This window comes from Oncorhynchus mykiss, chromosome 5 (assembly GCF_057628025.1).
Source record: "Oncorhynchus mykiss isolate SJ-2025 chromosome 5, ASM5762802v1, whole genome shotgun sequence".
NCBI lineage: Eukaryota > Metazoa > Chordata > Actinopteri > Salmoniformes > Salmonidae > Oncorhynchus > Oncorhynchus mykiss.
The window spans coordinates 28,441,950-28,468,959 of record NC_143026.1 but is presented as its reverse complement, the minus strand read 5'-3'; the positions used below and the strand labels follow the sequence as shown (position 1 = coordinate 28,468,959).

Sequence of the window (27,010 nt, the reverse complement as noted above, 5' to 3'; positions counted from 1 at the left end):
TTCTATGGAGTTTTTCCTAGCCACCGTGCTTCTACACCTGCATTGCTTGCTATTTGGGGTTTTAGGCTGCGTTTCTGTACAACACTTTGAGATATCAGCTGATATAAGAAGGGCTATATAAATACATTTGATTTGAAACGACAGTCCATCATTATTTTAAGATATGAAGGTCAGTCAATCAGAAACATTTCAAGAACTTTGAAAGTTTCTTCAAGTGCAGTAGCAAAAACCATTAGGCACTATGATGAAACTGGCTCTCATGAGGACCACATCAGGAAAGAAAGACTCAGAGTTATTTATTTATTTAACCTTTATTTAACTAGACAAGTCAGTTAAGATCAAATTCTTATTAACAATGATGGCCTACCAAAAGGCAAAAAGCCTCCTGCAGGGACGGGGACTGGGATTAAAAACTAAATAAAAATACAGGACAAAACACACATCACGACAAGAGAGATACCACAACACTAAATAAAAAGTTACCTCTGCTGCAGAGGATAAGTTCATTAGAGTACCCAGCCTCAGAAATTGCAGTCCAAATAAATCTTTCACAGAGTTCAAGTAACAGACACATCTCTTCATCAACTGTTCAGAGGAGACTGCGTGAATCAGACCTTCATGATCAAAATTCTGCAAAGAAACCACTACTAAGGGATAAATGACACAACAGGGCTATAAGGGTTATTTGACCAAGAAGGAGGGTGATGGAGTGCTGCATCAGATGACCTGGCCTCCACAATCACCCGACCTCAACCCAATTGAGATGGTTGGGATGAGTCAGACCGCAGACTGAAGGAAAAGAAGCCAACAGGTGCTCAGCATATGTGGGAACTCCTTCAAGACTGTTGGAAAAGCATTCCAGGAGAAGATGGTTGAGAGAATGCCAAGGGTGTGCAAAACTGTCATCAAGGCAAAGCATAGCTACTTAGAAGAATCTAAAAATCTAAAATATATTTTCAATTTGTTTAACACTTTTTTGGTTACTACATGATTCCATACATGCTATTTCATGGTTGTGATGCCTTCACTATTATTCTACAATGTAGAAAATAGTCCAAATAACAAAAACTCTGGGTAGGTGTGTCCAAACCTTTGACTGGTACTATATATATTTATACTCCGGGCATCCTAATATTTCTATATATATCTTAATTCCATTATTTTACTTTTTAGATGTGTCTGTATTGTTGTGTATTGTTAGATTTTACTGCACTGTTGGAGTTAGCAACACAAGAATTTCACTTCACCTGCTAAATATGTGTATGTGACCAATAATAAGTAGAGTTTTGATTAAGTTTTCTTTGGAGTATGTATAGTTCTGTAGTGCGTGATGTGTCATCTCCTCAGTGGTATTCAAGCCCTATAGCTGCCCCCAATGTCACCTCATGTTTGTTTTTAAAAAACTTTATTTAACTAGGTAAGTCAGTTAAGAACAAATTATTATTTACAATGACAGCCTACCCCAGACAATGGTGGGCCAATTGTGCACCTCTCTATGGGACTCCCAATCACAGCTGGTTGTGATATAGCCTGTATTTGAACCATAGTGTCTGTAGTGACACCTCTAGCACTGAGGTGCAGTGCCTTAGTACCCTGCACCACTCAGGAGTCCAGAATGCTTCAGTCTGTTTTTCCCTGGTCACTACTACCTCATTGCATGGTATAGCTGTATCAGTAATGGTTTTGGATAAAGATATAAAGTGCATGGCAAGAGTTAGATAACTAACTTTCAATGATATGGCTGTTCCTCTCAGACACTCTACAGACTCTTTACAATGCCTCAGCAGCAGCAGCTTACTCTGATCTTTACACTTTTACTCCACAGCTCTGAGTTTAAAAGTCATGTTGCTATTTTGGCTCAATCCCTGACCTCTGCCCTTCCCAGCTGGGACATGTCCCTCTAGCCCACAGGAGGCCCTGCCCTATTGGCTGAGCATGGCTGTCAATCAGAAGGTGAAGTGCCCTCATTGGTGGAGAACAGTGGAGGACTGGCAGCTACACAGGGCCACATTCCAGGGTGATATAAAAGGTGTGGTAAGAGTCGCTTGGGGCTGTTGGTCTCAGAGTGTGTGTACTATAAGGGAGGGCTGTGGTTCCTGTGTTTGGTTAAAGGAACTTAAACATGACTACTGCCCATAAGTTGGTGATCGTCCGTCATGGCGAGAGTGAGTGGAACCAGTACAACAAATTCTGTGGATGGTTTGATGCCGAGCTCAGCGAGAAGGGCCTGGAGGAGGCCAAGAGTGGTGCTAAGGCCATCAAGGAGGCTGGCATGAAGTTTGACATCTGCCACACCTCTGTGCTGAAGCGGGCCGTCAAGACCCTGTGGACCATCCTGGAAGGCACAGACCAGATGTGGCTGCCCGTGTACCGCACATGGCGTCTGAACGAGCGCCACTACGGCGGCCTGACAGGTCTTAACAAGGCAGAGACAGCCGAGAAGCATGGAGAGGAGCAGGTCAAGATCTGGCGTCGCTCCTTCGACACCCCCCCTCCCCCAATGGAACACAACCACGCCTACCACAAGATCATCAGTGAGGTAGGAGGAGTGGTGTTGGAGTATTGGTGGTGCTAGTACTACACAAAACACACCTGTGATTCAAGTTTTAAGTGTGTGATTGATGATATAGAATAATAACACCTGACTTTGAAAAGTAAAACTCCCCTAGAATATGCACAAGTTTTACAAGAAATCCTCATGTTGCCTGGTTATCTATGACTTGCTCAGATCTACAAGACTAAGACCTGCAGGTCTCATTTGAAGTAAAACACCATTGAATGAATGGAACAGCATTGAATTAAATTCTATGACTTCTCATGTATGACTACTTGTATGAGCCTAAACATGGACTGTAAAACTGCAACATGTACACTTGAGTTATTAAGTAAGCTCTGCCAGGTTTAATTTGCAGACCTCTAGTATGTTACATCACACTTGTCAGCACCTGCTGTTGTGAAGATACATTTGAGCAGTGTAACCCAACATGATGATACATTTGAGCAGTGTAACCCAACATGATGATACATTTGAGCAGTGTAACCCAACATGATGATACATTTGAGCAGTGTAACCCAACATGATGATACATTTGAGCAGTGTAACCCAACATGATGATACATTTGAGCAGTGTAACCCAACATGATGATACATTTGAGCAGTGTAACCCAACATGATGATACATTTGAGCAGTGTAACCCAACATGATGATACATTTGAGCAGTGTAACCCAACATGATGATACATTTGAGCGGTGTAACCCAACATGATGATACATTTGAGCGGTGTAACCCAACATGATGATACATTTGAGCGGTGTAACCCAACATGATACATTTGAGAAGTGTAACCCAACATGATGATACATTTGAGCAGTACAACTCAACATGCTGTTCTGTCCTCCCACCAGTCAAGGCGCTACAAGGGCTTGAAGCCCGGTGAGCTGCCCACATGTGAGTCCCTGAAGGACACCATTGCCCGCGCCCTGCCCTACTGGAACGATGTCATCGCACCTGAGATCAAGGCCGGCAAGAACGTCATCATTGCTGCCCACGGCAACAGCCTCCGCGGAATTGTCAAGCACTTAGAGGGTGAGTATTATGGGCTGCTGTGTTAGCTGGTAACAGACAGAGAGCGAGGGTGTGCGAGAAGGGGGAAAGGGAGAGAGGAGAGGGGAGGACATGGAGAGAGAGTGGTACAACTAACATAGAAGATGACAAACACACAAGGCAGGAGGGAACATGGGATCACTTGGAAATGAGAGAGTACTTGAGGGAAAAGGTTAGAGATAATGTTTCACAAGGCATGTCCAGTATGGCATGGAGTCAAACATCACTCACAACACAGATCTAACAGATGCATAGCCACTGCACAGATTGAAGTGGGGATCTAGCCTCCCTTGAGGTTCTTGAGAGCAGCCAAGGAAGTGAAAAAAGAGAAGTCCATTTGAGCAGCAGCAAGAGATAAATAAAATAGACTGAATGACACTGAAGAGGTACATTGACAAAAATGAAAACGAACACGCAACAGTGCGAAAGAGAGGCTATAATAGAGTAGCAGAGGCACACAAGGTCTTATCTGATGACCTGGAGTCTGCCTGAACTTGCTAAACATATCAAGAATCTCGTTGACAAGTTTAATGGGCTTAGTAGCCTCAAATGCAGAGAACTTGCCTACGAATGTGTACATCGAAACAATATTCCTGTCCCAGACAACTGGTCAAGAAATGGAAGGATAAGTGATATTGAACAGAGATCTACTGTATATGTTAAGACATACAATATACCACACCCCCATTCCATGAATTAAACTTTGACCTACCAGCACCATCACCCACTGTCACAGGACACCATCACCTAGCGTCACAGGACACCTTCACCCATTTACCCCAAGGCGGCTCAATTTACCACATACCCCACACAAGCTGTTTTCAAACCTGTTATGTATACATGAATTCTAATTACACACAACATCCTGAAATGTATGTAGATATCTTTGTTAGAAATAATATTATGTTTCCCTTGACGTAGTGATGCTGAATGTAAAAAATGGCTCAATTTACCTCACTCTCCCCTACACTGATGTAGGGGCTGGCTGTACACAGTAAATTCCTAATAGGCTGTTGATTGTTTGTGGGTCACTGAGAATGTAACAGCTGGACCCATAGGCATGGTACATCACAAGCACCCAGTCACATACATAGAGTACACACACGCATATTCCCAGATTACCAGCAATCGATAAATAACTGTGGCTCTCTCCCTGGAGCTCAGACCAACACAGTGGAAAGGCCATCGGTGTGGTCCGTTATGGGCACGACCTTTCTGCAGAAAGGTTTTGCATTCTCTAGGAGTGGTGGGACCAGGGTGATGCAGACAGGGTTTCAGAGGGAGAGGGAGAGACGAGGACAGAGGGAAGGGTCAGGGAAAGGACAAGGGAACAAGCTACTTATTTCCCCCCTGAAAGAGGAGTATGGATGACCTCGCCTGTTGAAGGGCACCAAATGTTTATTTTGTAGAGAGAGCTGTGTAGTGGGTACTAGCTAAAAATATACCAGCCTTCAAGGATCTGTACTTAACATCCGTAGAAAGGATTTCCCCTCCACTGGGTATACAAGTCGAATACAGTGTCTAATGTGAATTTCCTTGAACATGAATGATCAGTCTGGATTTCCCACCCTATCCTCTGTTCATTCCTAACGTCTGTCTGTCTGTCTCAGGCATGTCCGACGCTGCCATCATGGAGTTGAACCTGCCAACAGGTATACCCATCGTGTATGAGCTGGACGTGAATCTGAAGCCGGTCAAGCCCATGGCCTTCCTGGGAGATGCCGAGACCGTGAAGAAGGCCATGGAGGCTGTGGCTGCCCAGGGCAAGGCTAAGAAGTAAGCTAGCCTGGACACGTCAAGAGGGAGAGAAAGTGACTGTCCCCCCCATCCCTTACTATCATCCACTCCCTCCATCTTCCCATTCACCTGCAGTCCATTCCATCCTGGGATAAATGCTCTCTTTGGTTGTGGACATATGCCCTGTGTAGCCACCTGTATCTGAGAGGGAACATCATAAAACCCAAATATGGTGTGATTGTTCCATAGATCTGTGCAGGTGGTACCAGTACTGCACAAGTCTTGTACACTCACACAAACACAGACTCTTGTGGAGTGTCACAGTCCCACTGTAGGATTGGTGAAGCCCTGTGTTAAGGCACCATACTCTGACACAACAAATAAAGAAACCACCTTTTTGTCTACACCGGTTTCTGCTTTTATCTTTCTTCCCCTGGGTTCTGATGTATTTCCTCCTATTTCCTATTTTACATTTGGGCCTAATCTTTTTCATCCCCTTCCTCTCTCACTTCCCCTTTTCTCTTCTCTTCTACTATTCCATTACCTACCTACCTTCCTCCTCTCCCTTCATGGGTAATTCAGTGGTATCATGACGGCAGCGGCGGTGCTGTGTAATCTTATCCAGGGGGCAGAGCGGAGTGTGGCGGGGAGGAGAGCGAGAAGAGGAGGGTCACTGAGTTTGTTTTGGCAGCATTCCCATGGTGCAGGAGCACGTCATCTGACTCTGTCCCTCCTCAGTACAGACAGAGTATGCTGGCTCAGGGCCAGGGCCACATTTAGCAGGGGGTAGGGGAGAGGGTGTGTGGGTGAGGTTGGGTGTGGGTGGATGGGTGTGTAAAGGGGTTTAGGGAGTGAGCTACTAAGTCAGTGTGTGTGGTACTTTCATTATGCCTTTACAATAGTTCTAATTCAAGGCCATCAATAATGACTAAACCCAGACCTTAATGTAATCAGCAACATTAATGGACAAATCAACTACCACCTGTACTGAGATTAGATGACTGGGTCAGAGAAGGGGGCACTAAAAGGAATTGCCTTTAGGTTAGATGAAACACAAATTCTATCAAACCAAGAGCGGGGACAGCAGTAAGATAACACTATACACTGACTAGTCTGGATCCCAAACACAAGGTTGGTCTAAAGTGGCTAAATCAAATTATACTCCTTAATTAGAAAATATTTAATTAAATTCCCAACTCCAACCAACTGGTTATAAGACAGTGTGTTGTAAGGCTTTCAGATGTTCTATTTCCTATGTCTATAATGTAAGGTAGCTGCATGTCTAAATGAATCTTTTCCAATCAATCCTGCTTCAAAAATAAGTATTTATATCTAGTCTAATTGCATTGAATAAAATCCTTAATTTAAAGTGAAAATTATTTAGTCCAATAATCATATATCAAGCCACAGGACTGTCTTTTCTCACATTTTCAAAGATTAAACAAGGTTATAATGTTGAATGTGTTCGAGTAGGCATAAGCTAAGTGCTACTAACAGTCAAATATGAGGGTATGAGGGTACCCTCTAGTGGTAAGAATCAATCTTACATCTCAACAGAAGGAGAGTACACAAGTGTTGCCATTTCATGAAATTTCACGACAATGTCCCGAAACCCAATCCAGTAGAGATGGCATTTACCAATATGCATGTTGCACACTGACCTTTTTTTTGACCTATGTTCAAGCCACCATCTGATGTTTATCCAATTGAATAAGCCAAGATCGGATGGTAAAGGCTTCAGTGAATAAAGGACAGAGTAGCTTATTTTACTCTAACCACTTACTGCACTGTGACTGCAATCTTTATTTCGTATCGCCATTTTTCTTTTAGAAGGGACAACCTGCAGACGGCTGCGACACAGAAACATTTCCAAAAGGCCAGGGGTTGGTTGCACCAGATGAAAGTCAAGTTGCAATTTACCCTTTTCCATGACCATTTCCATGTTGTTTAGGTTTCCACCTGTTTTGGTTCAACATGTTCTAAATGTCTGTGTGGGGACCAAGAGGCAGCTGAGCCCTTAGAGATCCTATAAAAGTACTCCTAATTCAATGGCTGAGCCCAACAGGTTGCCATGCAACCAGCATCCACCAGTGGGAGCTATTTCCCCAGTGATGCTCACTGCGGCAGAGAAAATGCATCTGAAGAGACCAGTCTGTTAATGCTCAAATGATCTCAGTGTAGATCTCATCAAATCTAATTGCACAGATTTGAAATGGTCTTCTAATTAAGACAGTGTCAGACAGTACTGTTATTGTTTTGTTTGCAGATACTATTCATGTGGAAACACTGTAGGTTGTCTAAATTCTTTGACATGAATAAATGTTCCCATCCCTAAAGGTATGTAAGTCTAACCATTTTTTGCCATGCATACTGTAACATAGTTGCAAAGGTCATAGGGAAAACCTATGCTTCAGACACAGACTGATTCCACCTTCCTGAGATGAATTTAAGCGGTAGGGATGTGTCTCTACATGCCTGTCTGGAAGGCAGATGGGGCTGACAGAACACTCCAATGCTTCAACTTCTCATAGGCTACTGTACAACAGACATGCACATGCACGTGCACACACACACCTTGGTTTTATCTGAGTATTTAGGCCTGCCTGAGTCATCCTAGTTTTCCCATCTGGAACATTCTTAAAGCTGGAGGTGTTAAGTAAACCAGCGATACTAAACCTTCTGCAACAATGAGTTTAACAGTGACACACTGGCATGAGTCATGCATTCTTTCTACATCCTCTGTTGTATCCCTATGAGAGGTCCATGTAGCACTGTGTGTATTAAATTCTATCCCTCCCTGCACCAACTCTTGAGACAATAGTCACCAAATCTACCACATACAAAGGCCTCAACCCTCTACCCTTCTGCTATTAAAATGTAGCATACAATTGTGATACACAGATATAGTAACCTATTCAGAATAAAAACAATGTTTATTCAAAGCACTTTCAACCCAGGCCATTTTATGTGCTCCAAAACAGTGTAGTAATAGTGTATCAAAGAATAATGAACACAAACAGAACATACACAACAGAGACTGAAACAACTTCTGGAGTCGTCTCCAACATGAATGATAGTGTGTCTAAACGACAGACAGTATGTGCCTGGATTGTGTGAACATACCTCTGTCACTGCTCTCTGTGTGTGTTTAGCATGTGTATGGACCTCAGCCGGGGTTCGGGAGGGTGCTCCAGCTCCAGACAGGAGCCGCATGGGATCAAAACAGCTAGGATGGAGGGCCCTGAGGTGGGGGCATCGCACATCAGAACCCTGGAGCCTCCATCCCACCAACCCCTCCCTCTGCCCATCCCGGCTAACAGTCCGCTAAATGCCAACCTCATTAGGACACATAGGGGCCCTCTCCAGGTCTGTGGGGGCCAACGGCCACATAGGATTAGCCAGAGCTGCCTGCCATTGTCAAGGGCAGACATACCTCAACCCCCCCCCCACTCCCCCATTTAATACACAACTACAGTCATCAGGAAGGAAAGGACAAAGGCTGGATTATACCCCTTGAGCCCTCTACCTCTAAACAACCTTGGGGAGGGGCGAGAGCATGAGTAAGAAAGACTATTGTGAGTGAACATTGGACTTATCCTATAATAAACCACACAATACCAAACACTTGTTACAGTACCAGTCAAACGTTTTAGAACACCTACTCATTCAAGGGTTTTACTTTATTTTAACAATTTTCTACAATGTAGAATAATAGTGAAGACATCAAAACTATGAGATAACACATATGGAATCATGTAGTAACCAAAAAAGTGCTAAAAAATCCAAATATATTTTATATTTGAGATTCTTCAAATAGCCACCCTTTGCCTTGATGACAGCTTTTCACACTCTTGGCATTCTCTCAACCAGCTTCATGAGGTAGTCACCTGGAATGCATTTCAATTAACAGGTGTGCCTTGTTAAAAGTTAATTTGTGGAATTTCTTTCCTTCTGGATGCGTTTGAGCCAATCAGAAGTGTTGTGACAAGGTAGGGGTGGTATACAGAAGATAGCCCTATTTGGTAAAAGACCAAGTCCATATTATGATAAGAACATCTCAAATAAGCAAAGAGAAATGACAGTCCATCATTACTTTGAGACATGTAGGTCAGTCAATACAGACCATTTCAAGAACTTTGAAAGTGCAGTCGCAAAAACCATCAAGCCCTATGATGAAACTGGCCCTTATGAGGACCTCCACATGAATGGAGGACCCAGAGTTACCTCTGCTGCAGAGGATAAGTTCATTCGAGTTACCAGCCTCAGAAATTGCAGCCCAAATAATTGCTTCAAAGAGTTCAAGTAACAGATACATGTAAACATCAACTGTTCATAGGAGACTGTGTCAATCAGGCCTTCATGGTCGAATTGCTGCAAATAAACCAGTACATAAGAACACCAATAAGAAGAAGAGTCTTGCTTGGGCCAAGAAACACGAGCAATTGACATTAGACAGGTGGAAATGTGTCCTTTGGTCTGGAGTCCAAATTGGAGATTTTTGGTTCCGACCGCCGTGTCTTTGTGAGACGTCGTTTGAGTAAACGCAAGGAGATGGTGTTATGGTGTGGGGGTGCTTTGCATGTGACACTGTCTGTAATTTATTTAGAATTCAAGGAACACTTAACCAGCATGGCTACCACAGCATTTTGCAGTGATACACCATCCCATCTGGTTTGTGCTTAGTGGGTCTATCATCTGTTTTTCAACAGGACAATGACCCAACACACCAACAGGCTATGTAATGGCTATTTTACCAAGAAGAAAAACGATGGAGTGCTGCATCAGATGACCTGGCCTGAACAATCCCCCAACCTCAACCAAATTGAGATGGTTTGGACCGCAGAGTCGGACCGCAAAAGGGAATGAAAAGAAGCCAACAAGTGCTCAGCATGTGTGAACTCCTTCAGAACTGTTGGAAAAGCATTCCAGGTGAAGCTGGTTGAGAGAATGCAAAGAATGTGCAAAGATGTCATCAAGGCTAAGGGTGGCTACTTTGAAGAATCTCAAATATAAAATATATTTAGATTTGTTTAGCACTTTTTTGGTTACTACATATGTGCATATGTGTTATTTCACCGTTTTGTTGTCTTCACTATTATTATACAATGTAGAAAATAGTCAAAATAAAGAAAAACCCTTGAATGAATAGGTGTTCTAAAACTTTTGACCGATAGTACATATCAGCTGTACTAGGCTACATATGCTTCCCTCCATATTTATTTGGACAGTGAAGTCAAAATGTCTACATTTATTTATTTTATATTTAACCTGTACTGAAGCATTTTGGATTTGAGATGAAATGTTTCATATGAGGCGACAGAACAGAATGTCACCTTTTATTTTAGGGTATTTTCATATACAGTGCCTTCAGAAAGTATTCAGACCCCTTGACTTTTTCCACATTTTCCACATTTTGGTAGGTTTCAGCCTTATTCTAAAATTGATAAAATAGTTTTTTCCCCCTCATCAATCAATACACAATACCCCATAATGACAAAGCAAAAATAAATGTTTGCTAATTTATACAAAAAAAAAAAATGAAACATAACATTTACATAAGTATTCAGACCCTTTACTCAGTACTTTGTTGAAGCACCTTTGGCATGATTACAGCCTCAAGTCTTCTTGGGTATGATGCTACAAGCTTGGCACACCTGTATTTGGGGAGTTTGTCCCATTCTTCTCTGCAGATATTCTCGAGCTCTGTCAGGTTGGATGGGGAGCATTGCTGTACAGCTATTTTTAGGTCTCTCCAGAGATGTTCTATCGAGTTCAAGTCCGGGCTCTGACTGGACCACTCAAGGACATTCAGAAACTTGTCTCAAAGCCACTCCTGCATTGTCTTGGCTGTGTGGTTAGGGTCATTGTCCTGTTGGAAGGTGAACATTCTCCCCAGTCTGAGGTCCTGAGTGCTCTGGAGTAGGTTTTCTTCAAGGATCTCTCCATTCTTTGCTCCGTTCATTTTTCATCTGGAACGAATTGCAAAAATCTCTGAAGCTGGAGACGTATATCTCCCTCTCTAACTTTAAGCATCAGCTGTCAGAGCAGCTTACCGATCACTATACCTGTACACAGCCAATCTGTAAATACCCCACCCAACTACCTCACCCCCATGTTGTTATTTATTTTCTTGCTCTTTTGCACCTCAGTATCTCTACTTGCACATCATCATCTGCACATCTATCACTCCAGTGTTAATGAAAAATTGAAATTATTTCACCTCTATGGCCTATTTATTGCCTTACCTCCCTAATCTTTTACATTTTCACACACTATATAGATTTTTCTATGGTGTTACTGACTGTACGTTTGTTTATGTGTAACTCTGTGTTGTTTTTGTCGCACTACTTTGCTTTATCTTGGCCAGGTTGCAGTTGTAAATGAGAACTTGTTCTCAACTGGCCAAACAGTTGAGGCCCCCTCTTGAGGGCGCCAGGCTGCCCTGCATCACTCACTCCTAACATCTATTACGCACACCTGCCTTCCCTCGTGACACGCATCAGCCGATATTGGACTCACTCATCATCTGTTTATTACCTCCCCTATATTTGTCAGTTCCCCAGCTCTGTTCCCCACTGCTGCATTGATTGTTTTTTGTCCGTGTTACCTGTTTGATAATTCTGTTACTTTCTCGTTCCACATTAAATGTTTTACTCCCCGTACCTGCTTCATCTCTCCAGCGTCAACTTATGTGACAGATGCTGTCACCACCATGCTTCACCGTCGGGATGGTGCCAGGTTTACTCCAGAAGTGACGCTTGGCATTCAGGCCAAAGAGTTCTATCTTGGTTTCATCAGACCAGAAACTCTTGCTTATCATGGTCTGAGAGTCTTTATGTGCCTTTTGGCAAACTCCAAGTGGGCTGTCATGTGCCTTTTTCTGAGGAGGGGTTTATGCCTGGCCACTCTACCATAAAGGCCTGATTGGTGGAGTGCTGCAGAGATGGTTGTCCTTCTGGAAGGTTCTCCCATCTCCACAGAGGAACTCTAGAGCTCAGTCAGTGACCATCGGTTTCTTGGTCACCTTCCTGACCAAGGACCTTCTCCAGGACCGCCGAGTGCTGAAGTGCGTAGCGCGTAACCATCTGTCCTCGGTTGCAACCTTCAAAACCAAACTTCCTCTGGAAGCAACATCAGCACAAGAACTGTTAGTCGGGAGCTTCTTGAAATGGGTGGAGGAGGAATAATGGTCTGGGGCTGTTGTTCATGGTTCGGGCTAGGTCCCTTAGTTCCAGTGAAGGGACATTTTAACGCTACAACATACAATTACATTTTAGATGATTCTGTGCTTCCAACTTTGTGGCAACAGTTTGGGAAAGGTCATTTCTTGTTTCAGCATGACAATGCACCCATGCATAAAGCGAGGTCCATACAAAAATGGTTTTTTTGAGATCAGTGTGGAAGAACTTGACTGGCCTGCACAGAGCCCTGACCTCAGCCCCATCAAACACCTTTGGGATGAATTGGAAAGCCGACTGCGACCCAGGTCTAATCGCCCAACATCACTGCCAACCTCACTAATGCTCTTGTGGCTGAATGGAAGCAAGTCCCCCCAGCAGTATTCCAACATCTAGTGGAAAGCCTTCCCAGAAGAGTGAAGGCTGTTATAGCAGCAAAGGGGGGACCAGCTCCATATTAATGCACATGATTTTGGAATGAGATGTTCGACGAACATACAGTACCCGTCAAAAGTTTGGACACACCTACTCATTGAAATTTATGTTTTTATTTGTACTATCTTCTACCTTGTAGAATAATAGTGAAGACAACAAAACTATGAAATAACACATATGGAATCATGTAGTAACCAAAAAAGTGTTAAACAAATCTAAATATATTTTTATATTTGAGATTCTTCAAAGTAGCCACCCTTAGCCTTGATGACAGCTTTGCACACTCTTGGCATTATCTCAACCAGATTCATGAGGAATGCTTTTCCAACAGTCTTGAAGGAGTTCCCACATATGCTGTGCACTTGTTGGTTGCTTTTCCTTCACTCTGCAGTCCAACTCATCCCAAACCATCTCAATTGGGTTGAGGTCGGGTGATTGAGGAGTCCAGGTCATCTGATGCAGCACTCTATCGTTCTCTTTCTTGGTCAAATAGCTCTTACACAGCCTGGAGGCGTGTTGGGTCATTGTCCTGTTGAAAAACAAATGATAGTCCCACTAAGCACAAACCAGATGGGATGGCGTATCACTGCAGAATGCTGTGGTAGCCATGCTGGTTAAGTGCGCCTTGAATTCTAAATAAATCACAGTGTCACCAGCAAAGCACCCCCACACCATCACACCTCATCCTCCATGCTTCACGGTGGGAACCACACATGCAGAGATCATCCGTTCATCTACGCCATGTCTCACAAGACACAGCGGTTGGAACCAAAAATCTCAAATCAGAACAAAGGTTTAATGTCAATTGCTTGTGTTTCTTGGCCCAGCAAGTCTCTTCTTTTTGCTGTCCTTCAGTAGTGGTTTATTTGCAGCAATTCGACCATGAAAGCCTGATTCACACAGTCTCCTCTGAACAGTTGATGTTGAGATGTGTCTGTTACTTGAACTCTGTGAAGCATTTATTTGGGCTGCAATCTAAGGTGCAGTTAATTGCCTTCACGTCTCAGAACAAGCATAGACTGACAAGTATCAGAAGAAAGTCTTTGTTTGTACCCATTTTGAGCCTGTAATCGAACGCACAAATGCTGATGCTCCAGATACTCAACTAGTCTAAAGAAGGCCAGTTTTATTGCCTCTTTAATCAGCACAACAGTTTTCAGCTGTGCTAACATAATTGCAAAAGGGTTTTCTAATGATCAATTATTATTTTAAAATGATAAACTTGGATTAGCTAACACAATGTGCCATTGGAACACAGGTGTGATGGCTGCTGATAATGGGCCTCTGCACGCCTATGTAGATATTCCATTAAAAAATTGCCGTTTCCAGCTACAATAGTCATTTACAACATTAACAATGTCTACACTGTATTTCTGATCAATTTGATGTCATTTGATGTTTTTTTTGTTGTTTTTTTTTATTTGCTTTTCTTTCAAAAACAAGGATATTTCTAAAAGACCCCAAACTTTTGAACGTTAGTGTATGTTTTACCATTTAGAAATTAAAGTACTTCATGTATCTAGTCCCCTCATTTGAATAAGTCATAAGTATTTGAACCTATTCACCTATAGTGCATTAAAGTAGTCAAAAGTTTAGTATTTCGTCTTATATTCTTAGCATGCAATGACTACATTAAGCTTGTGACTCTACAAACATGTTGGCTGCATTTGCAGTTTGAAAACAAAAGGTATGGCCCTTTCTCGAAACAAAAGGTGATGTTCAGGCAGCTATCTCTGCACAACACCACAGTATGTTCACCCCCTCCGTACCCACCCCCTCGCCTGATGGGGCACTTCAAAGATTAGAAACCAGGCAAAGGCCCCCCACACCACTCTGTTGTAACCACACCTACTTTATCCTCACAGGCCCTTCCCCTTCTTGGCTCACTAATGAACTCCAGAGGTCAGTCACTCTAACTCCACAAGCTGAGGATACAGATAGGAAAGTTTTGAGATCGACATTACTAAGAAGAAGAGATTGATACTACACTTTGCATAATCTAAGGGCCACCACTAAATCCACAGCCCCTCTCATAGTATTATCACGGTGATGTTGGTCTGATTCTAGCGAGATCAGTACACAAATTTGGATAAGGAATTTGATCTTGATTTTCACTTTGACCATTGTAGTGGACTCTGCAGGCAATGCAGCATGTATCTGGTAAGCATATATTTTTCAACCTTTACTAGATTAGTGAGTCAGTGGTCTGGCAAGAGAGCAACAGCAACATGATGACCCCGTCCCCCCTTACAGCTGACCCCTACCACCAGGGAAACGTCAGGATGACCCTGGAGAAGTCTGACCTCTGGAAGTCCTTCCACAACCTAGCAACTGAGATGATAATCACCAAACATGGCCGGTAAGATACTGTTGTTGTCAAATCAATCTTCATCATCATGGCTGGTGCCATCTCCAAACAAGCCATTGACTGAGCACATCCCATGTCTCCCATATCCCATTCATTTCTGATATGTAAATCGACAAAACATAATTGAGGTGTGTGCACTGAGGAGTACATTTCTTGCAATTCTGTAGCTTTAGCAATGCAGTGAAACTGTCTCTGCTGCTAGTATGCTTTTTTTCTTGTGTAAGAACGAGAGAGCACAGCGTTTTGGTCAGGAATTGAGAACATAATACCATTTGTGTGGGATTGTGTGTATCAGGAGGATGTTTCCTCACTGCAACGTCAGTCTATCTGGACTCCAACCCTATGCCAACTATGTCCTCATGGTGGATATGGTTCCTGTGGACAACTTCAGATACAGGGTAAGAACATGTCCACCTTCCTTCTATAATGCATCATATATCATGTCTTATACACACATTACAATACATTTCTATTGGGAAAGGTCCTATTGATAAGCCAAACGTGTCACAATTTGGAATATAGTCAGGCATTGTTTTAAAAGGCAACAACGAGATTAAGTAAAAGACAAGCTTGCATATCAACCCCAGCAGTCAGTCTGCATACAGTCCAGACAGTGACACACTAACACCCAGCCAATCACCACACACACTGCATATCAAAGACCATTACTACTTCCTGTTTTTCTACCCCCGGCTGGAGGTCCAGCCATTTAGCACCCCACCTCCAACTCTCCCCGCTCTAATCAAAGTGAATGGGGAGCAATCACCCCTCCATGCATCCACTGGCCCTCCCCTCAGTACACTGTTGCTTTTGACCAAATGGCTCTACCGAGAGAGAGTTTTTCCTTTGTTATGGCAGTTAAAGTAAAAATGTTGGTAGATTATATGGAATGATGTACATACCTACATGATACTACTCGAGCATGCAGGGATATGCACCATAGATTCCTTACATATATCACTGTAGAGACTGAGGGTATGTGAGTTCTTGTGGTGTCTAAATGTTGAGTCTTGTCTTGGAGTTTGTTTCACACCTGGGTAAACCACATCCCCTCCCCCCTGCTCTCTGTCTCTGTAGTGGAATAAGGGCCAGTGGGACATGGCTGGGAAAGCCGAGCCCCAACTCCCATGTCGGACGTACGTACATCCGGACTCCCCCGCCCCGGGCTCCTACTGGATGAAGCAATCTGTGTCCTTCCTCAAGCTCAAACTCACCAACAATACTCTGGACCAGCACGGCCATGTAAGTAAACCCATCTCCTTCTCTACTGGATACCCAGCCCACGCCTCACAGTCGGAGAGTATACAGTTGTACTATCGATAAACAATACTGTTCGTTTTTTTAAATGTTTTTTATATATATTTTTATGGGACATATAAAGAAATACAAATTACAAATTGAACAGATACATAATTGTATCCCTCTATACTTATAGAAACCCCGTCCCTTTAACAACAAAAGCAGCATACAAAAATAAAATACATTTACGATGGGGAATAATAATATATAAATATGCACACAAGTACACATACACAAAAATAAAAAAACATCACTATCCCTTCCTTCCCACACCCTTCCGTATCCCGTTGGCCAAAATTCTTACTCCTGAACAATAGAAGGCAACTGTTCAAAAAAGGAAATGAAAGGCTGCCATCTCAAGAAAAAGTTATGAGTACATCCTCTGAGTGTATTTCATTTTTTCTAAGTGTAGAAAAGACATTAGATCTTTCAACCAGGATGATGCAGTGGGAGGTTTGAAGGATTCCCAGTTAAGCAAGATCTGCCAGCGGGCTATAAGGGAGGCAAACGCTACAATGTCCGCTTTACTTTTAGTGAGACTAGGCAACGAAGATGGAACTCCAAATATAGCTATTAGAGGAAACAATGCTGTTAGTTCACTCCACCTGTGTTGTATCTGTTCTGTCCCCAGATCATCCTGCACTCTATGCATCACTACATCCCACGTTTCTCTGTGGTCCAGGCTGACAGTCTGTACAGTGTACGCTGGGGACACTTCCATTCCTTCTCCTTCCCTGAGACCTCCTTCACTGCAGTCACCGCCTACCAGAACACTAAGGTCCATCTACAAACTCACGTGTTAAGAACATACAAATGGCACACCCACATAATTCACTTTTCGGGAATGAGTGTAACCTAATCTGATGTCTTCATCTCTACTCCTGCTTTCAGATCGCTAAACTGAAGATTGACCACAACCCCTTTGCTAAGGGATTCAAAGGGGAACACACCCGTACTCATAGCAAGAGGTACGTATTATTAGAACTATAACACTTGGTGCATGTGAGAATACAAGCGATAGCATATTTATTTACATGTAATTTTTTCCCCATAGGTGTCGATCCAACAAGAGTCCTGGGAATGCTACAAAGAAAGCCAAAGAAGACAACGATCCAGGAAACCAAAGTCCTCCAGGTACCAGTCAACAATATTTTACACTGTTATAATGTAAATGGTTGCCAGCCTATTGGCAGTCTCGTTGATGCAAAACCGTTTTCCCTACAGACCTCCAGACGGCAAAATTAAACTGTGAGCTAGAAGAACAGAGGATGACCCTAGGAGCCACAGAGAACGTGGTTTCGGGTAAGGAGGATCTCTTGTCCCCCTGGGCCTTGAAACAGGACCCGTCCCAGAGCCACAGCCTGCACACTGAAATACTGGAGCTCCACGACCACAGACAGGAATACAGCACTGAGGAGCAGATGGTGCCTGGCCCTGCATCTATGTCCTACCAATCATGCAGGTACTGTACAACCACCAGGAACACTCACACATTGTAAATTACACCTTGACTTCCATTGTTTTTAAAGAAACACAAGGCTGACACACCACACTCATTTAGAGAGTCACTCTAACAGCCTGCACACCCACATGAGAACTATCATATGCAGAAACAGCACCCGTTATGCCAATGGAACATTCAGTGACTCATGGCTATACTTAACAGGCAATCTATGATGCAGGAAGTGGACACCTCCATACTGTGCATGAAAAAGTAGAGTGACTGATTTCATTTGTGGGTTGATGTCATGATGGCAACAACAACTAGCAGTTCATATCAGTAACCCACTCCATATTTCTCATTGTCTCCAGATCGGTTGAGAATGGCAGACTTCTCTCTCCCTCCTCTATAGCGGAGGATGGTGAATGCAGGCGCAGCTATGAGTCTCACGTCCCAGATGTAGCCACTGTCCCTGGACAGAAGATTACCAGACCTGTCCTTGTCAGGGACATGGGTCACCACCACCACACCTTGGCTCCAGCCATGCCCCAGGACTACAGAGTGTCCCCGGTCCATCTGCCCATGTCCTCCAAAACATACCCTGGGCATTTGGGTTACAGTTACCCCCTCTATGGCCACTACTCCACTGATCAGGGTATGGGTCAGTGGGCTGAGTGTGGTACTGGACAGTACTCTGGACCATACTTTCCTCACCACCTGCCCATCCTCACCAGTCAAACGCTGACCACAGACCAGGGCACCCTCCCAACTCAGTTTTTATCATCATGGCAACATAGCGGCAGAGTGGAGCTGGAGCCAGAACTTCAGTTTGGACAATCAGGCTGATCTGACAAACAGATCAGAATAGCTGACTCAGACTCACAAAGCGAAGGACCGGGCTTTCACATTGTGAAGAAAGATACTTGGGACATTTCAGAAACGTTTCAGAGAGGAAAAGTTGGTGATATTTGTGCATGAGGTCCAAACAAAGATATCTTAATGTGTGTTCTTTGAACTTGTTCTCTGCTATGTGTGTCAAGAGGGGTGTGTGCCATTTGCTGTTCCCAGTCTAGTCAGGCCTGCAGTCAAATTCAGCTGAAAGAGCAGAATGCTATGTCAATGCTATATACTGGACTTAATGGACTGAACCTGCTCTCCTACTGTGCTGGTGCTCCATATGAACGGCCTATAAATGTGTGTGGACGTTCATGCTTGTCTGCTGCATTTAAAGTATGTGTGTTTGTGATAATTGAGATCAGAATATAACCAAACTTACTGGGTACAGACGTCAGATTAATATGTTTTGATTTAGATTTGGTTGAGTTGTCAACGAAAGTGAATTCAATGTGAAATAAACTAAATATTTCACCATGTCACTGATTTAGGTTAAAGGAATGCGAAATTCCCTTATGTTGATGACTTTCCCCCAAATCCAATCCGTTTCCACGTTGATTCAGCGTCATCACATTGAATGTTTGGTTTAAATTATGTGGGAACAATGTTGATTCAACTACTTTTTGACCAGTGGGAAATGATGTCATGGTATTCCAAAATAAATACAATTCAGAATCAACTCATTTTCCCATATAGAAACATGAATCTTTATCATACATGTTGTGAATATCACAACTCTTTTCACACAAGCCATAAGTGATCCAAGGGAAGTCAATGTTTCCCAGGAGACACTGCAGGAAGAAGAGATACAGAGGGACGCAGAGGTCAGTCCTTCACTCCCACAGAAGGGAGTCATTGTCATAGGATAGTTGGCAACGCAGAGTACAGACGGACATAGAAGAGCACCAAGATTAGTCCTTAAAACCTGACAAAAGAGAGCATGGGGGAGAGAGATGATCATAAGGCTGGCCGGGTTTTTAAGTCTGCCGCAAATATTTAACCGAGAGAGAGACCGTCTGCAACCAGCCAATAGGGCTTCTGGGAGCACGTTCTACACAAGGCCAGGGTCAGTGGGCCTATCATAAAGCTCCACGTCTCCTCGTCCTCCTACTGTATATACTGTGGAGATGGTTGAAATTACACTTGAGAGAAGATGAGTGAAATAGTGTTAGTTCATTCAGGAAATCAAAGTGGACATGGAGTTTATGGAAGTGGTCCAAAAATGGAAATTGATCCCAACTCTCAAAAAGTGGTCAGACCTATTTTATAATGTAAAGAGCTGCAATGCAATGAATACAATGTATTTCTATCCAAACATTTAAATTAAATATTCATGAACCATTTGGAAGTTATTGTATTATATATTAGCTTCAGCTAAATTGCACAAAAGTCCTGAAAACGTATTCACAGAAGATAAACTGGGTAGAAAAGTATTATTGCCCAATTGAGAGCATCCTGTCGGGCTGTATCACCGCCTGGTATGGCAACTGCACCACCCACAACTGCAGTGGTCTCCAGAAAGTGGTGCGGTCCACACAACGCATCACCGGGGGCAAACTACCTGCCCTCCAGGACACCTACAGTACTCGACGTCACAGGAAAGCCAAAAAGATCATCAAGGACAACAACCACCGGGACTGGGACAGAGACTGAAAAACAGCTTCAATCTCAAGGCCATCAGACTGTTAAACAGCCACCACTAGCACAGAGAGGCTGCTGCCTACATACAGACTGGAAATCATTGGCCACTTTAATAAATGGAACACTAGTCACTTTAATAATGCCACGTTATTAATGTCTACATATCTTGCATTACTCATACCGTATTCTATACTATCTATTGCATCTTAGCCAATGCCGCTCTGACATTGCTCATCCATATATTTAGAAATTCTTAATTCCATTCCTTTACTTAGATTTGTGTGTATTAGATATTTGTTGTGGAATTGTTAGATATTACTTGTTAGATATTGCTGTACTGTCAGAACTAGAAGCACAAGCATTTCGTTACACTTGCAATAACATCTGCTAACCATGTGTACTGTATGTGACCAATAAAATTTGATATGATATGATTTATTGGACTGAAGCCCATGCAAAGACTGTGAGTGACAGCTACCTGATTACAGACAATGGTTGTGATTGTCCAGGACCATTTCAAGTCTCATTGTGCCAACAAAACAATTTGTTTTAGCTGTACCTAGCCTGACAATAGCCTGAGCGGTTAAGCTCTACGTGTGTAATCAAAACGGGCAAAAAATAGACCCCATCATTCGTTCGGTGCTTTCTGCTGCATTTGATCAAGTCAACCAAGTAGAAAATTGGATTCCTCTCCCTGGACAGGACAAATGAATGGACCAGAGTGGAGATGAGGCGGCTGCTGTCCCCACTGGCTTCAAGATGTCCACCATTGTTCCTGTGCCCAAGAAAGAAAAGGTAACAGAACTAAATGACCATCACCCAATAGCACTCACGTCTGTCATCATGAAGTGCTTTGAGTGGCGAGTTAACTTCTTTGGGGGTAGGTGGCAGAATTTTCAAGTCCGGATGAAAAGCGTGCCCAGAGTAAACTGCCTGCTTCTCAGGCCCAGATGCTAGGATGTGCATATTATTAGTGGATTTGGATAGAAAACACTGAAGTTTCTAAAACTGTTTGAATGATGTCTGTGAGTGTAACAGAACTCATAATGCAGGCAAAAATCTGAGATTAAGGAGAAGTACATCTTTAATTCCATGCATGACAGTTGCATTTTCATCAACATTTATGATGAGTATTTCTGCAAATTGACGTGGCTCTCTGCACTTTCACCGGATGTTTTGGAGGCAAAACATAACAACGCGCCAATGTAAACAGAGATTTTTGGACATAAATATGAACTTTATTGAACAAAACATACATGTATTGTGTCACATGAAGTCCTATGAGTGCCATCTGATGAAGATCATCAAAGGTTAGTGATTCATTTTATCTCTATTTCTGCTTTTTGTGACTCCTCTCTTTGGCTGGAAAAATGGCTGTGGTTTTTTGTGACTAGGTACTGACCTAACATAATCGCATGGTATGCTTTTGTTGTAAAGCTTTTTTGAAATCTGACACAGCGGTTGCATTAAGGAGAAGTAGATTCTTAATTCCATGCATAACAGTTGTATTTTCATCAACATTTATGATGAGTATTTCTGTAAATTGACGAGGCTCTGCACTTTCACCGGATGTTTTGGAGGCAAAACATAACAATGCGCCAATATAAAGAGATTTTTGCATATAAATATGAACTTTATCGAACAAAACATACATGTATTAGCGTCCCACGTACCCTAGAGAGGTTAAGGAAGGATCATATCACCTCCACCTTACCTGACACCCTAGACCCACTTACATTTGCATACCGCCCCAATAGATCCACAGACGATGCCACATACTCTGACAGAGCTCCAGAATTCCTCTGTGGAGATGGGAGAACCTTCCAGAAGACAACCATCTCTTCAGCACTCCACCAATCAGGCCTTTATGGTAAAGTGCCAGACTGAAACCACTCCTCAGTAAAAGGCACAAGACAGCCTGCTTGGAGTTTGCCAAAAGGGTCACGTCTGGAGGAAACCTGGAACCATCCCTACGGTTAAGTATGGTGGTAGCAGCATCATACTGTGCGGATGTTGTTCAGCGGCAGGGACTGGGAGACTTGTCAGGATCGAGGAAAAGATGAACCGAGCAAAATACAGAGAGATCATTGAGGAAAACCTGCTCCAAAGCGCTCAGGACCTCAGACTGGGGGCGAAGGTTCACCTTCCAACAGGACATACCCAAGAAGACTCAAGGCTGTAATCGCTGCCAAAGGTACTTCAACAAAGTACTTAGTAAAGGGTGTGAATAGTAATGTTTTTTTATACATTTGCGGAAAATTCTAAAAACCTGTTTTTGCTTTGTCAATATGGGGTATTGTGTGTAGATTGATGAGGGAAAAAAATGTCATCCATTTTAGAATAAGGCTGAAACTTAACAAAATGTGGAAAAAGTCCAGGGGTTTGAATACTTTCTGAATGCACTGTATATAGCCTTGTTATTGTTATTTTATTGTGATTTTACAGACTGTAAAATACCCATCACTAGCAGCCCATCACCCAGTACCCTGCCCTGAACAATTACTAGCTGGCTACCACCACGTTACTCAACCCTCCAACTTAGAAGCTGCTGCCCTATGTACATAGACATGGACCACTTGTTACTTTAATAATGGAACACTGGTCACTTTAATAATGTTCACATGCTGTTTTTGTCATTTCATATGTATATACTGTATTCTACTCTACTTTAATCAATACACAACTGACATTGCTCATCCTAATATTTATACATTTTTTAATTACATTATTTTACTTTGAGATTTGAGTGTATTGTTGTGAATTGTTAGATACTACTGCACTGTTGGAGCTAGGAACACAATCATTTCGCCACACCCACATTAACATCTGTTAAATATGTGTATGTGACCAATGCAATTTGATTTGATTTGAGAGAGTATGAAGGCAGAGGTCAGGAAAGGACATCAAAACATAGGCGAGACATACAACAAAGAGTTACCTTCCTTTGTTTGAAGGTGAATAAAGTGTTTCCTCTCTCTCTCTCTCTCTCTCTCTCACACACACACACACACACACACACACACACACACACACACACACACACACACACACACACACACACACACACACACACACACACACACACACACACACACACACACACACACACACACACACACACACTAAGCCCAAACCAGATGGGATGGCGTATCACTGTAGAATGATGTGGCAGCCATGCTGGTTAAGTGTGCCTTGAATTCTAAATAAATCACAGACAGTGTCACCAGGAAAGCAACCCACACCATAACACCTCCTCCTCCATGCTTTACGGTGGGAAATACACATGCAGAGATTATCAGTTTACCCACACCGCGTCTCACAAAGACATGGCGGTTGGAACCAAAAATCTCCAATTTGGACTCCAGACCAAAGGACAAATTTGCATCGGTCTAATGTCCTTTACTCTTGTTTCTTGGCCCAAGCAAGTCTCTTCTTCTTATTGGTGTCTAGTACTGGTTTCTTTGCAGCAATTCGACCATGAAGCCCTGATTCACACAGTCTCCTCTGAACAGTTGATGTTTAGATGTTTCTGTTACTTGAACTCTGTGAAGCATTTATCTGTTCTTGAAATGTTCCGTATTGACTGGCCTTCGTGTCTTAAAGTAATGATGGACTGTCGTTTCTCTTTGCTTATTTGAGCTGTTCTTGACATACTATGGAGTTGATATTTTACCAAATAGGGCTATCTTCTGTATACCACCCCTACCTTGTCACAACACAACTGATTGGCTCAAACGCATTAAGAAGGAAATAAATTCCACAAATTAACATTTAACAAGGCACACCTGTTAATTGAAATGCATTCCAGGTGACTACCTCATGAAGCTGGTTGAGAGAATGCCAAGAGTGTGCAAAGCTGTCATCAAGGCAAAGGGTGGCTACTTTGAAAAATCTCAAATATAAAACATACGTTGATTTGTTTAACACTTTTTTGATTACTACATGATTCCATGTGTGCTATTTCATAGTTGTGATGCCTTCACTATTATTCTACAATGTAGAAAAGAGTCAAATTAAAGAAAAACCCTTGAATGAGTAAGTGTTCTAAAACTTTTGACCGGTAGTGTACATACACACATGAACCTATATGGACTGCCATACAGTTGCATCCTGCACCACTATTGTAGAGGGGATAGAGCCTGCAATCTCTTTCACAGCTCCCAGGGCAGCACTCATCACTATGGGCTACACACTCCAACATGGCAGCCACAACAGTTAGCTGGAGGTTAGCTGGTAATGGAGAAAGGCCTGCATCAACCTGGTGCTTTACAGCCTGAGGAGAGGTTGACCATCAACCACAGCCTGATTCATTTAAGGAATTACAGAAGCCACTGCTAGTCCAAAGGAATACATTGACTTAGCCTTTAATGACTCCAATTTAATGTGGCGGAGAGCCATACTGCTAAGGAGAGAGAGAGAGCAGAGAGGTGAGGCACTTTGTTTGGAAAACTAAATAAGACAGACAGAACAATGATGCAGAACAGGACATTGAATATGTTTGCACGTGCACAGTATTCTGTAGCTCATATCCCATTTAAGGTCTTATTCAGGATAAGTTCTTTACATGCACCCTTGATGTCCAGCTCATGAGTATCCCTGTATCCATGAATAAACAGAATATTCCTAATTTAAATTAATACGGGTTAAATGAATAGTAACTGAAATCTGGACACTGACTGTAGGCCTATACTCTCTCACAGGTAGTGTAATATAATATTAATTATGCATTTCTAGAAGTGAAATTATAGAACAAATGTTAATTTTGTCTTCGGGACAGGAGTGGAGAAATAGGATTTATTTCTTACAGCATCTCTTGAGAAAATGTGAATGTGCGTGTAACATGTAACACTGTTGTGCAAGCAGACAGTATTTCAACCACATAAAATATGCAAACAAGACAAACTGAAGTCTTATCAGAAATGTATTTCATCGTTTTCTCAGCTTTTCATTTCCTTAAAACTGGGGAAACTGATGACATTTGGACATTTTGCACAGGAACAATCTTTCCATTATTTTGGAGTTATTGTGTTTTCTCGCCGGTTCCTAAATGAAACAGACAACTTTACCGGTGTAGATGAAAACAATATCGCTTATCAGCCATGATTTTCGAAACTGAGCATGTGCAGACCTCAAAGAAAAAAAAACAGTAAACAGGATAAGCTGTTGACATGCCACAATACCCATTCTAAGATCAGCATATCCCAGACATCTTATCCAGGTTTCTCATAACTGGGATGCAAGCTTTTACTTGTTATTGTAAACGGGACATGATGTTCATATGCCTCAACTCAAAAACAGATGACTTGAGAATCCCGAATAATAAGGAGATATTGGTGTGCATGTAGACGTGATCATTGATGCTGACCAGGTCAATGATGCAGGTTGGCGTAGACTGCAGTGGACTGTTTCAGCTTCTTGGTGGCAACGGCGAGAATGTGGAGTAGTCGACATGCACCTGCTTGGCTGGGGAAGGACAGCAGAGACCCATGCAATTAAATGGGGGCCCATTCCTGTAAAAGGAAGGTGCAAAAGGGGAGGATGGGGAGAGGCACACAGCTGCTTCGAATTTGGCACAAAACAACACCTTCTTGTGGGTAATCACTTTTCCTGTGATCCTGAGGTACGTGTATGCAGTTAAATCTAGAACATAGTAGGCTACTGTACCATTTGTTTCAGAAGCATATGGGCCCAGAGACAGTTACGTAATGGCCTTATTTATATCGCCGCCAGTGCAGTGACACTTTGTCCGCGAGACACCCGGCGGCAGTGGTAACCCCAGAGTTGGCCGCAGTCGAGCGCTCATATGCACCTGTTCTTGTGTGTATCATTGTGAGCATCTGTATCCCCCCAGTCTGCCTGGCGGCAGTGTCTGGAGATGTCATACGCCGAGCTCAAAGAGTAGACAATATCGCTTACTACCTAGGCTGCTAGAGGCAGAGGCTCTTCAGTGTAGTATGTGTTTCTAGTTCAAGGAGTCAGCCACAGATAGGGAGAGATACCGGAAGAATAGACATAGATGCAGATGTCACCTCCAGTTGTATAATTTAATCTCCAAAGACCATACAATATGCATTTATTAAGGATCCCCATTACTCTTTCTGGGGTCCAGCTAAATTAAGGAAGTTATACAATTCAGATGGCATGTGGCTTGTTGGACATTCTTCCCAAATAGCCTGGTGGAGGCTGGATGCCATCTGGTTTGCATACCAACAGGCCAGAGAAGCATTGCCCTCCATCCCATCCTTTCCCCTCCTCCAGCACAGACCACACTCTATTCTTTCTCACCAAGAAGACCTCACAAATACCTGTCAAAATAGTTTGGTATTAAAAGCTGGTATTAAATCAACTGAGCATTGCTTTCCCAAAGTGTACCCTATTCAACTGAAACCTTAGATGGTTACATTTTATGTA

The 27,010-nt window shown here is 42.7% G+C and overlaps 2 protein-coding genes across 2 annotated transcripts; both read left to right on the top strand.

Annotated features, from left to right (window-relative positions):
* Positions 1–2,038: 2,038 nt before the first annotated feature.
* On the top strand, positions 2,039–5,747 carry LOC110523533 (phosphoglycerate mutase 2). The gene is made up of 3 exons (XM_021602314.3): positions 2,039–2,539; positions 3,408–3,588; positions 5,217–5,747. Exons 1-3 carry the CDS (start codon positions 2,123–2,125, stop codon positions 5,384–5,386), a joined length of 768 nt encoding a protein of 255 aa, XP_021457989.1. The 5' UTR covers positions 2,039–2,122; the 3' UTR covers positions 5,387–5,747.
* A 9,348-nt stretch (positions 5,748–15,095) lies between these two features.
* Positions 15,096–19,631, top strand: LOC110523532 (T-box protein VegT). Its single transcript, XM_036977179.2, has 8 exons — positions 15,096–15,315; positions 15,620–15,722; positions 16,402–16,566; positions 17,255–17,401; positions 17,515–17,591; positions 17,678–17,757; positions 17,848–18,085; positions 18,436–19,631. Exons 1-8 carry the CDS (start codon positions 15,185–15,187, stop codon positions 18,908–18,910), a joined length of 1,416 nt encoding a protein of 471 aa, XP_036833074.1. The 5' UTR covers positions 15,096–15,184; the 3' UTR covers positions 18,911–19,631.
* The last annotated feature ends 7,379 nt before the right edge of the window (positions 19,632–27,010 follow it).

What these genes read in the sequence shown, in the direction of transcription:
- LOC110523533 (XM_021602314.3), top strand. Translation starts at nt 2,123, where the DNA reads ATGACTACTGCCCATAAGTTGGTGATCGTCCGTCATGGCGAGAGTGAG. An exon ending in ACCACAAGATCATCAGTGAG is followed by an intron (nt 2,540 to 3,407) that starts GTAGGAGGAGTG and finishes TCCTCCCACCAG; the next exon opens with TCAAGGCGCTACAAGGGCTT. An exon ending in AATTGTCAAGCACTTAGAGG is followed by an intron (nt 3,589 to 5,216) that starts GTGAGTATTATG and finishes TGTCTGTCTCAG; the next exon opens with GCATGTCCGACGCTGCCATC.
- LOC110523532 (XM_036977179.2), top strand. Translation starts at nt 15,185, where the DNA reads ATGATGACCCCGTCCCCCCTTACAGCTGACCCCTACCACCAGGGAAAC. An exon ending in TGGACAACTTCAGATACAGG is followed by an intron (nt 15,723 to 16,401) that starts GTAAGAACATGT and finishes CTGTCTCTGTAG; the next exon opens with TGGAATAAGGGCCAGTGGGA. An exon ending in ATGTCCTACCAATCATGCAG is followed by an intron (nt 18,086 to 18,435) that starts GTACTGTACAAC and finishes CATTGTCTCCAG; the next exon opens with ATCGGTTGAGAATGGCAGAC.